The sequence below is a fragment of the Toxorhynchites rutilus genome, chromosome 2, assembly GCF_029784135.1.
Source record: "Toxorhynchites rutilus septentrionalis strain SRP chromosome 2, ASM2978413v1, whole genome shotgun sequence".
Classification (NCBI taxonomy): domain Eukaryota; kingdom Metazoa; phylum Arthropoda; class Insecta; order Diptera; family Culicidae; genus Toxorhynchites; species Toxorhynchites rutilus.
Genome location: NC_073745.1, coordinates 78,978,726 through 78,991,286, shown reverse-complemented (window position 1 = coordinate 78,991,286; position 12,561 = coordinate 78,978,726). Strand labels below are relative to the sequence as shown.

At 38.2% G+C, this 12,561-nt stretch overlaps 1 protein-coding gene across 4 annotated transcripts in view; it reads left to right on the top strand.

The window, feature by feature from the left end:
* The window catches only part of LOC129771114 (E3 ubiquitin-protein ligase goliath), a 222,956-nt gene extending 211,226 nt beyond the window's left edge, over positions 1-11,730 (top strand). For 3 of the 4 annotated variants that reach the window (XM_055774458.1, XM_055774460.1, XM_055774459.1), the window contains 3 exons: positions 519-668; positions 740-1,000; positions 1,042-11,730. In XM_055774458.1, the coding sequence (XP_055630433.1) occupies positions 519-668; positions 740-1,000; positions 1,042-1,629 (999 nt within the window). In that variant the 3' untranslated portion in view covers positions 1,630-11,730. The remainder of the gene's footprint in view (positions 1-518; positions 669-739; positions 1,001-1,041) is intronic. The other variant, XM_055774461.1, reaches the window with a different exon arrangement.
* The last annotated feature ends 831 nt before the right edge of the window (positions 11,731-12,561 follow it).

Here is a 12,561-nt window from a genome sequence, read left to right as displayed (position 1 = left end):
TTTGCTTGATTAATTCTCGACTAATGCAGAAATTTGTGTTTCATTTGTATGGCAGCCCCCTCTTAGAGACTATTATGAAAACCTTCCTCAGCCCCAAATTCAATTCTTTGTTTTTAAGAGGCTTTAACACTTTGCAGTTCATTCGCCTCTAACACCCGGCCCCAAAAACCCCAACATACCAATTTTCATGTCGAATCAGACAGACAGACAGACAGACCGAAATCCTTTTTTATATATATAGATTGAAAATTGAAGAATCATTCAACATTTTTTATCGCTAACATGTTTGGGTAGAAAAATTCCATTCCGCTTCAATTTGAATTGCTTTCTTTGATAATTGTACAATATATATGCTTAACTCTATTGAAATGATAGATGAGAATACTTCTTGAATATCATTCGTAACATCCCATATCCATCATTTATCTAAACCATGCCTTGTCACCTATTATAAATGTTATAAATGACTGTTTCAATTCATGAAACATATTTTCACTCTTTATAACATCACACCGCAGTTTACCGGTAGCCAAGAGAGCATTCTCCAGCTGGATCTAGACATGGAGGAAGGTGATCTAATTGACGATCACAGCAGTACGGACGGTGGCTACCAGCGGCGCAATAGCGTCAGTCCTCTACCCCAGATAAGATCCTCGAACGATAATCAGGTATCGCGTTTTGAATGCGGGGTACAAAGTGACAATTAACCTATCGATTACTCTACTTACCTTGCCCTCAGCTCTCGCGCAGCTCATCGGAGTCGGAGTCGGAGCACGAGCCGCAGCACCGAACGGGTGGCGAGTCCTCCCGCCACTACCATTCCAATAGACAATCGATCGGAAGGGACAGTATCGGGGAAGGAGTCGCCCCTGCCCCTGGTAACGGTTCCGGAGGCAACCGAGACGAGAGTGACATTTGCGTTGGCTGTCTGGCGGCTGCGTTGAACAAAAAGCAACGCAACCTGGAGGGAACCTTCTCGCAGGATGATCCCGATAGTGATGTGAGTTTGGGTTGGAAAGTTTCAATTTGTAATTATCACAGGTCCTAATTTCACTTTTGCAGTCCTACAATCCTGAACCGCACGGTTCAACGAGTCTTCCCGCTACGCTTAAGAAGTACAAAGGCAACCACTCGACCGGGTCGTGTCGTGGCATGAATCCCCCGGACCACTACCACCAATATCCACACCAGCCACAGCAGCAGGATCCGCCGCAACCACAGGCTCATTCGAAGCTTCCCTTCAAATTCTACAAAACCGATGGCGGAAAAGCGCGCAAGTCTCGCACTCCTCTTAAGAATCTTATTTCCCAGTCGGTATCTGCGCCCGGTGACGATAGCTCCCTGACCGATATCAATCTGGGTTCCCAGGACGAACGAACCTGCTCGTACGTCCCGGACGTTGCGGTCGGGGCTCAACCATCGCAACCGGGTCGTCGCTGTTCGCTGTCTCGAACGTCCTCCAATGGTTCGGATTCAAGAAACTTTGCTCACTACCATCATCACCATCACCATCCGGGAATGCCCGAGCCGGATGACGACGAAGGTTCGGACGAAACCGATCCGAACAGCGACAACGATCTGATCGTGAAAAGCAGAGATGGCAGTGATGGTGAATGCAAGAAGAAGTGATAAAAGTGATATTAGTGTATTCCAAGCTCTCGCGCTCCAAACTTAGTTGCAAAAAAAAAGGAAATTATTTGACGAGAACAAATTGAACAAAAACACAGACACACACCCAGAGCGAAGGAAGAAAAACAAACTTGTTCCAAAATATTTTCCAGCCTAGAAATAAGACAAAAAACTACAACTGTTAGGTTGAAATCTTATGCGTGATATTATTGTATTTTCCTCTCCGTAACGGTCAAACCGCGGGAAGCGGGGATCGTTTCCAGTTCCATGGAATACAAGGTTTTAGTTTGGACATTGAACTTTGTTGATTTAAGGATCCTCCTTCTCTATAGCTCCCGAAGGGAGGCAGTACTTAAAAAAGAAGCAACTCTAACCTTCTAGATAAAATTAGGAAATTTTTCGAAACTAGAAACCATAGGCTTTAAACTCAATTCTCTCTAACCCCTCAGTAATATAGGGGAATATAGTGATAACGATTTTATCTTGTTAAAATAGCAGCAGATGCGTAAACAAAAAGCAAACAAACAAACAAACAAACGGTAGAACAATACTACACTGATTTAGGGCGAAATGTAGCAGCCTGATAGCTACCTATTGTAGACGAGTAAAAGTTTTCACTTAAAACACCACCAGTTACAAGATTTCGAGATGTTGACAACAATCGACCGCAGCTTCCGATCGCGGCGCCATTGCTGCCAGGAATTTCAAGTGTGTAGAGATTTAATAGGAATTCGATGATAGAGTAATGTTTTTTTTTTCTCATACTTACTAAACTGCTGCTGATCCGATGGGATTAGACTTTTGATTATGGAGCGAAGGGATGCAATATTTTGAGAGGGGAAGCGAGATGTGCGTCATTTGAATGTGATTGATTACCTGAAGAATCCGTTTTTCGTACTTTACGCGCATATCTATTGGTTATTCATCCATTTTTAAGCGATGTCCGAAACTGGTGGATCAAACTAGCTCGTTTTGAGACTTACACCCCTATTCTGTATTTCGATTGATTCGAAATTTTTTGAAAGACTTGATAAAATTCCACTCTGTGTTCCGTTCGCCAGGTCATTCTTTGCGTGGACACCGACTGGACAACATCGTTGCTGGATGAGCTGGACGGCGAGGGATCGAGTACCTTTCTCAAGGCAATGAGGGTGGAGGTGTTGTGCAGGAATAGAGTAAAGTTTTCCAAGAGCCTTTCTCAAGGATAGAGACGAATGAACTGAGAAAGTTTAAAGTCTCTATAATACAAAATCTAACCTAACCTCCGTTCGAGTTGTATTTGAATTTCGTTCGATCTGTTTCTCTTCGCGCATTGAATGGGTAATACGTTCGAAATAGGGAATGCGGAATTATAACTCGAACGAAATAACGATTTCGTACGAAATGGAAACCCGTCGCAATACAGAATAGGGCTGTTAACTGTTGTTTTGAACCGTAATTCGCTTTCTACCTTTTTTGTATCTTCTATAATTTCCACTTGACTATCTCTCTATGGGGTGGAGCTCTGATCTGGAATGTTTGGACACCACCTTCACGTTGTTTTCGGCATATCATTCCATCGCCTTCTTTCCAAAGTGACAGAATACCATATTTGTCAAAAACAAAATGGGTTTGTTGTGTTTTGTTGAGGAAAGTGTGTAATTCGCCAAGCCGGAAATTCACCATTTTGCTTCATTGAAGGGAATAACACCTTAAGGTAGGTTTAGAGTTTCCGTGAACGTGAACGCGGACAAACACGTTTTTGTTAATAATTCATCAGTCCATATATAAAACGCTAGGAAAACATCTTGAAACAATAAGAAGAAACATTTGCTAGTTATAAAACATGTTTAAAAACAATTCATATTGATAAAAGTCAATTAACTCAATAGTTCACAAAGATTCTGAATTTCCACCGTGGAATCGAGATGTTAGTGAGCTCACCATAGTTCACCGACTTCGGTGAACGTGAACGTGAAAACAGTGGTGAATATAGACGTCAAAATATTTCCCCGTTCATGTTCACGTTCGAATGTCCCAAGGCATTCTGAAAATTATTTCACCGTGAACTGTAAAAGGATATTGTTTAGCAATTCTCAAGTTTTCAATGAAAATTTTGATATGGATGCAATTTCATTCAGACGGGTCTCTGCGCGGGTTGAAAAACTTCGTTGCTTCGGGTTGATTCGTGAACAACTGTATATTTTATCCGAATTACTTTACTGAAGATCGATGTTTATTTACTTCACGTTTACTGCCGAACTTTTAATATGAACGTGAACACGAACAAAATCATTCTATTCACCACGATTTTTTGAGCTGTTCGTTCGCAATGTAGTTCACCGTGAAATGATCGTACTATTCCACCACCTGTTCAAGTTCACGTTCACGGGAACTCTAAACCATGCTTTACCTGGGCTAATGCTCGTATGGGAAAGAGGACGATGACGGGGCTTGACATCACACGAGCGTAATTGTGTCAAAGCGTTGCCAGGGGAGACGCCATAACCGGGCTGTATATACTTAGGCGGATGCCATAAAGCTATCGGTAACCTGCAGTGATACCAGCATACATTCGAGCATCCACACAGAAAGTAGTTCGTCAACTTCGCATGCGTAGCGCTTGAAGAGCAAACGTTGAAATTAAAATAGAGTAATAATTCTATACGTATGCACCTACAAAATGATGGTGGTTCAGGTTTTTCAACGATTCCAAGCCGCATACACGACTTCGATTGACATTTCGTGTCATATCTTCACCAAATAGTTCTTAAAAGTGTTCAAAGTCATATGTTTTACTTCTCCCAACTTTCCTGGCATGTATCCCTAAATGCTGAAGTCCAAGGAATTCTAATTTGGAGATGATGCAGGCCATAGAACTGAAACACAAATTTCTGCAAAACTCGAGAACTAATCAAGCAAATGGAACCAAATTTGGCATATGGAGGTTTTAGGGAGCCATAAATGTTTTTATGGTGGTTTGACACTCCTTTCCCCTCTCTGAAGAGAGGGGGGGATTGGAAGTTGCTGAACAACCCGAGAATCAATCAAACTTAGCATATAGATGTTTGAGGGATCGATAAACGTTTCTATGGTGGTTCAACAATCTTCCCCTCTCTCTAAGGGGAGGCTGCCTTACAAATGAAACACAAATTTCTGCATAACTCAAGAACTAATAAAGCAAATGGAGCCAAATTTGGGATATGAGGGTTTTTGGGTACGAGAAATGTTCCTATGATGGTATGACACCCCTCCCTCCTCTGGAATGGAGAGTGGGTTCCATAAAAATAATACACATATTCCAACCAAACATGACAAATGAAAATTTTCGGAAAACTCTGAAGGAAAATGAGAAAATTCGAAAAATTCAATTCGCATGTGTTTTACAGTTACATATTGACGAGCGTTGTTAGTCGATTTGATGTTTGCGGTAACGAAATTGATCTTCGTTCGAAAGTGGAAATGGATTTTAATGTGATAAGACGCAGTCCTATATCGTCTTCTATCTATATAAAAAATGGATCGCCGAATGTGTTGATAAGAGCAGATCTATTACCAGCCATAAAGGTGAAGATGGAAGGCAGCCATTGTAGTAGTATTGGTAAAACCACGTGTAAAAATGGAGTAATAGTGTTTGTGAGAGAAGAGCAATTTGATTCGTTTGTTTTGATCTTCGTACGTAAATAGATCAATTCACTTATCAGACTATGTGGCACTTCACTGACACAAATCTTAGAATACATTTGAAAAAAATAACAATTCAATACTGAAGTTAAATGTATGAACAATTGAAAATATTAATATATATATATTTAGAAGGAGTATTTGCATATGAAGTAAAATTCTGATTATGCGCGAGTGTAACATGAGCAAATTTATAACACATCCGAATTAGGATTCTTTTGGTATTAACAAGTTCTTCCGCACAGTAACTCGATGTTGATAATTCCTTAATATTTTTCTTCGTTTATCGTATTGTTTTCACATATTCACGTTGGAGAGCCTTAAGCCTTCTCTTTGTTGGCCGAGACCTTTTGATTGAATGTAATATTTTTCCGTTCACTATTTTTGAAGCATAGGCAGCCGGTAGGGATCCTTGTACCAAGACGATCCAACCATTGCGAAACAAACAAAAGAAACTTTACAGCTAAACTCAATTGTCAGCTTGAACCCTGGACGTGAGCCCTTTCTATATGGTCTACGGCTACGCTTTTTGCAGCCAGCATAGAAAATCACTAGCATATAAATCATGACCTAAAATTAAAAATGAAGTGCTCCGTGCGATCCTGCAGCAGTGATGTTAATTGCAAATCGGCAAATAAAGCTTCCGGATGGGTATTCAAACATCGCTTGCCCAAGGAAACTCCGAACGTAATCAAATGTTGAACATATATGTACCAAGATTGACTCCAAACAATAAACAATATGTGAGCCCTGAGCGCGATCCCTGCTTTATACTGTCTACGCTCAATTTTTTGGTTGATTAGGATCAACGAACTTACACAGTTACCAGTCCTCGCGTTAGTATTAGTGAATGGCGTGCAGAATTGTTGGAATTTATGAAAAATTTAAGAAAAAACCGAGGGGTTGTATCCGAGACACGACCACTTAGGACGTAGGGCTACGCAATAATTTTTTTTAAATTTGTTGGTTTATTATTTCGAATATTATTTGCGAATACGTCGAAAGTTCATAAATAATTCTTTAGTAAAAAGTTCCGAGGACCCTGAAAAGGTTTAATGGATTGCGTGGTTTTGTAGAATGATTTCGAGAAGCAACGATTATTTCTTGCCTTTGCGAGAACAATACACTAATTGGTCATATGTCACAATTTGTTTCTTTATATCAATGCATGCATTGCACTGAGTATTTAACGGGAAGCATCTTCCATGCATCGCTATTTAACAAGCATTAAACACGCATCTAACAGATGCAAACAGTTGCAGCGATAAACGTTAGATGAAATATTCACTAGCGTTCACTGCTCGAGGGGAAACATACAACACAAAACGAGCAGAATAAGCGACCAGAAAGATTCTGAGAATTGTCCTCAGAGGAGATGCAATACTTATACGCTAGAGCTTACTTACTTCGCAAATATTCTCTTTTCGCTATCCCCCTTCGATGTTTCTATTCTAGCGGCTGCATAAGTTGCTCGTTATTGACAGCTCTGTTCGGGAAAGCACACAAATTGACAGAACAAATGTATGGGGGATGGGAATGCTTCCAATTTACATCAATTTAAATCATATACAGACTATGGAATTGCAATGTCTAGCATATCAAACAAATTTCCGATTTCGAATGGTATGCAAATCGTTGAAATCCGTTCGCAACAAAAATAGTTATTAACGTTAACTTTATTTCATAAAAACTTGAGCTGTTTTTTGATTTGGCACCCTTAATGTAAAACGTAGTCCTACGTCAAAAGCAAGCTCGCTTTGAGTCCGAGTTCAACTTCCATACAGATGGTTTATATAAAAAAAATCACAAATTTTCTGAACCAAACACCGCGAATCTGCACGTTATTTTATATGTGTGAGTAATCTTTGTATACGATACAAACAATCTAGCTCACCTGTAGTATATGTCAAACGTTGCATTGGAATCAGTGTTGCCACATGTACAGATTTATCTGGAAAGGCACAGAATTTCTCTCATTTCGGTATCGGGGTGTAAGTTCAGAGTTTCGAAAACGAGAGAGTGACGTTGGACTGCAAGGTTTTGAACGTAAATACCTCTTTACCGGCTGAATGGAGTGGTATAATAATCTCTTCATCTGAAAGATAAAATGTCAACGAGTTATATGATTGTCACTGATTGTCCAAAAAATCGTTTCAATATCTTAAAAATTGATTTGAAAGCAAGCTATTGAAATCATAACAATCTAGCTCATTGATTATGATTGGTGATTGCAATGTGTTCCCGAACACGGATGCAAAATCAGGGCACCTGGAGAAACCGTCATAGCAAATACATGCAAGCTGTGATTTCTTTTGCTCGCTTGCATTGGTGTTTGGGAAACCATAGCGGACACATGCAAGGCGTGAGTACTTTTACTCGCATCAGTTTCAGTTCTGCTTTCGCATGGAAAAGTCATGAAAAATTGCCACATCACGATAAAAACGAAATAAATTTTATGCAAGGTTATATAGACATTATTTCGTTTTCAGCATGAAATGGCGCCCTAAGTTTCTATTCTGCGCATGGAGTGATCATGAAAAATTTCGTGTTATTCTCACGAAAACAAAAATGAATCACGTATCAAACATCTTCAATTGCTTTTACAAGGCCACTCAAATTTCCCCGGTTCGTTTCGGGACCACCAACAAGTTCGAAAGAGTTGAATTTTATGTTAATAACAATTCCATACTTATACTCATCCACCCACACACTAAAAAGGAAAACTTTAGGCAATCTTTCAAAATATTCATCAATTCATTAATTAAGAATTGATTCAGTTGTAATTTCAAATCAATGATTACCGAGCCAACGGCAGTCCTACGTCTACCTTGCGGTTATATCACAGATATAACCCACTTCTTGTTTTTTTCAGATTTTGTGGTACAGATTACAAAATTTTGCTCAGAAGTACAGATAGATACATATTTTTTTGGGGTGCTACAATTATAATACGTGGTTGGTCAAGCAGATGAGGGAGAGGTTTGATTTCGGTGATTTGACCCTCAAACTTGCTGCAATGTTGAAGCCCAGAAACTTTTTCAATCTAACACTTGCAATCCGTTTCTTTGCCGATTCAACAGTGGTGCACTTTGACACTGTATGCCCTTCTTCGTAGAATTTATTCACGTTTAATCGTAGCACCTTTATACAGCTTCTTCCAAATTATCTATACTTTGAACAAGGAAAGGAAACGGGCTCTGAAATGAAGTTAACTCATTTAAAAATCAGTTCGAGGTGTATCATTTTAAATTTTTGGGAAAAGAGAAACGTTACAGGGTGAGCACGGTGAATGATTTAGTACACAGACGTGATTTCGTGCCCGCAATTGTTGTACGATCAGTTAATTGTGACTAGGCACATAATCGTGTGGAGAAAGACAACTCTCTAGATTATGATATTCGAATTTCATTCGGCGGATTTTGCCCATCATAACCCCATCGCGTCGATGCTTCAAAACTTTGAGATAATATTCTCTAGTAACCATTTTGTCAGGTAGAGCAAATACAGATATCCTTTTCATGATCTTGCATTAGGATTTTTTTTCTTAGAAATGAATAGAAATCTTAATGTTTTTGTTGTGGAAAACGGAAAATTATTTTCTCTATTGTGCCAAACATTCAAAGCATGTTAAGTATACAAAATGCAATCATGTATATGTAATAATGTAACATAAATGTGTGCAGTTTTTCATACTCTCTATTGAGAATCAATTTAGATTTAGGTTCAAGTGATCGTGTTTCATAATGATTCTATTGGTGCTGAAAATCCAATATTGATATTTTTCGATAGACTAAATTCACGCACTTTGCAGAATTATTTCGATAATCGTGGTCATTTTCCTCAATACCTTCAGTGAAGTCTCTTTAGATCACACAACAAACCAGAGAACGTATTCCGATTTTTCAAATTCGTCAAATATCTGAAGTTTCAAAACAAAACTTCAACAAAGTAAAACTATTTGCATTTTTGTTAGTAATATTGCGTGAATATAAAATAATACCATACCTCTAGCATCTGCCAATATTCTTTGATTTTCTATTCGAGCCTTCGATTTCGCAAAGGATAAACACGTTTTAAAATAAAAATGTATTAATGTAAATAAACTTCTCAGTTTATTTGAATATTCTATGTGTTTATTTGAATATTCTGTGTGATAGTTTTTCCACGAGTGATGATTTTAAACGAAAATAGTGTCTGACAATGAGTACATAAGTTATGGACTTAAGGTTCTGTGCTAAATAAAAACATGTTAGAGTTTGCATTTATTTGCAGAGCCGATTTCCCCAGAAACCTCGGGTTTGAAGTCTGTGTTAGGGAAACACATTTCAATCGGAACAAAAATACCCTCGATTTGTATGAATTCGCAATGCCGATTTCCCCACGCTCCATGGATTTGAAGTCTGTGTTAGGGAAACACATTCCAGTCGGAACAAAAATACCCCCGACTTGCATGAATTTGAAATACCGATTTCTCCAGGCACCTTGGTTTAGAAATCTCTATTAGGGAACACATTTCGGTGGGAACAAAAGCTCCCCCTACTTTCGTGTGTTCTTCTTCTTCTTTTTGGCTTTAAGAGGGTTTAAACTTTTCAGTTCACTCGCCTCTAGGCTCTTTCGTGTGTTTGCAATGCCGATTTCCCCAAGGCTGCTTGGTTTTGATGGCTGTGTTAGGGAAACCGTAAATCGGGCCAATCAAAACGATGCAGTTAGGGCGTTTAGATAACGCCTAATATTTTACAGATATTCAATTGTTTATCTAATGAAAAACAACATTTTGTTAGTTGCGATAGATGCGTAGAAATATTCCCTATCAAGTGATGCAAACATCTTTCCTATCCAGTACGAAATGTTCGAGCTATAAGCATTCGAAATCTTTCATTTTTTCCTGCATGTTCTGTGTTTAGGTTTTCATTTTACCCTCCATATATTCAGGTTAGACGTAGTCCCACGTCAAAATGCAGAACAAAACATTTCGATTCTGATGCTTATTCTAATCATTGTGTAAGATACAAGAATAAAAGCATACCTCTGTGAACTTTCGATGTATGTTGGTTGTTGTTCATGCAACGCGCTGGTCTTTTCGCGTGGACGGCATTGAGCCTCGTGTTCCGTTGGCGTGAAGCGAAAATGGTAATAGATCTTCAGATGCAATAAACATATTTCTAAAATAAATCTCGTGATTGGAAATTATTTTTTCCGTATCAAATGTGTATTTTATGTTGAACAAATACACGTTTTCCACAAGTGATAAAAAAATATTTAAACATAGAAAGGGTTCAGCAATGGTTTTATATTAAAATGGTAAGATTTTTGGTAAAAATATTAGAAAAAGTCATAGAAAATTAGTTGAATAAGGTTAGAAATTCGTGTTTTGAGTATTAAAATAATACCAAAGCAAAATGTTCATACAAGTTTCGATATTTTGAAACTACATTTGGGCCTGGTAATTTGCTAGAGAGTGCGAATGCTTCACATCAACCTAAAACTTTGGCAGATGGCGACACCTCCGTCATCGCGATTCTCATTCACATTGGGTTCCCAACTTGCACGGTGATCGATATCCGAAGACCCAAACCTTTCCTATTGGAATTGCTCGTTGGGAAGCATTGCACGCAACAATTGATACACGATCTCGCTCCCCTGAAACATTGCATCCAATCTTTAATTGCGTACCAAAACTTGTACAGCCGACTCGATTTCTCACGAATTGTACTTTTTCTGTTCTAATTTATTTTGAAAATAGTTCGCAAACACGCCGTACGCATAGAGGAATTAGAATTTGGCGCCCATAGAACAATTTTTCCGACCCATATAGTATTTTTGGTCCCTAGAATCGAATTCGAAAATCCCGAAACGCAGTTATTTTGACACTCATTTAGAAGGGATCAAATTTGTTTGTATTTTGTGAGTAACCTTATTGTACACATAGAATATGCAAAATCTTGGTGTTGTTAAAAATTCGTTTGAATATAGAGACCATTGCCCTTAACATTATTTAATTTGGGGATGATTTTAAGTTCGTCCCAGCCAGCCTGCACGATCCCAGTTATCGTTTACATTCGTATCAGTAAAAAAGCAAACAATTCAATTAGTCAATCCTTAGAAGAAAAATACAAATAAACAAGACAAAAGCAAACACAGCGATTAATTCAAATGGGGGGATGATGACAGAAAAAAAAACTATAATATATTTGAAGACTGAATAATCAAATAAAATTGGCTTTGTAACAACAAACAGAAACACGGAAGTGAGATTATCGCGAGAAGATGGTGAAGATGAGAGTGGCTTGACGACAAGCCAGAAGTGCTAACATTGTGTATGATTCTAGAAGTTGAAAAGGGTATCTGTGGGGGGAAAGAAATTCGTGTAGGATGCTAAGCAACTTATGTAATGTGCAAAAGTACTTTCAATTCGAAAATAAACAAATTCTAAAACGAGTTCAGATATTGGTTCAATAAGAGATATCACAGCATTTGACGCTCAAGTGTGGGACCCATATTCAATATAAAGTTTGACTAGAAATAAGTGAAGGTTCAAATAGGATTCTATTAGGGTAAATGATCTTGGTTTGTCCAGTCGAAAATATGATCATGGTTTGCCCACTTTTTTGAATGTTCTAATTCAGCGCTCCTGTGTCAAATAAGGCCTTCGAATGTTTCGAAACATATAAATGAAATTGCCTTTTACATGATTTATAGTAGTTTGATAGTATATTATTACGAAATCACATGTTTTAAAGGATTATAAAATACACCTTCTATTTTTGTCAATACGCCCCTCATTCGAGCTAACTTTTAATCGATCACCAGATGATTATTTGGCACGTATTCAGACCTTTTCTGGATTACAACACTTATAAATATTGTAAACATCATGCTTGCTCACCATTTGTATCGGATTTACATAGCTAAACCATTAAATTAACGCATTTTGATGAACTCAATTCTGATCATGAGTTGTCCAATTCAATAATGTTGTTTTGTCCACATGATTTCTATGGCAACCGCTTGGCGCGCTGCAGTTTGTTTATGTTTGTTAATGGTGTGCTTCGCGCATAGCAGAAGTATGGTTTTTCTGTGTTGATTGTGTTGAGGTGAACACTTCTTAAATGCCCAAGAAAAGGCAATATTCTGAAGAAAGCCTAAATTATGAATGAATCAATATGATGACAGTAAACTCAAGCAATGATAAATGCAACATCTAATTGTGAATTCGAATGTTTTCATTCAAAAATGGAGATTTCTAAAACCGGACAAACCATGATCATT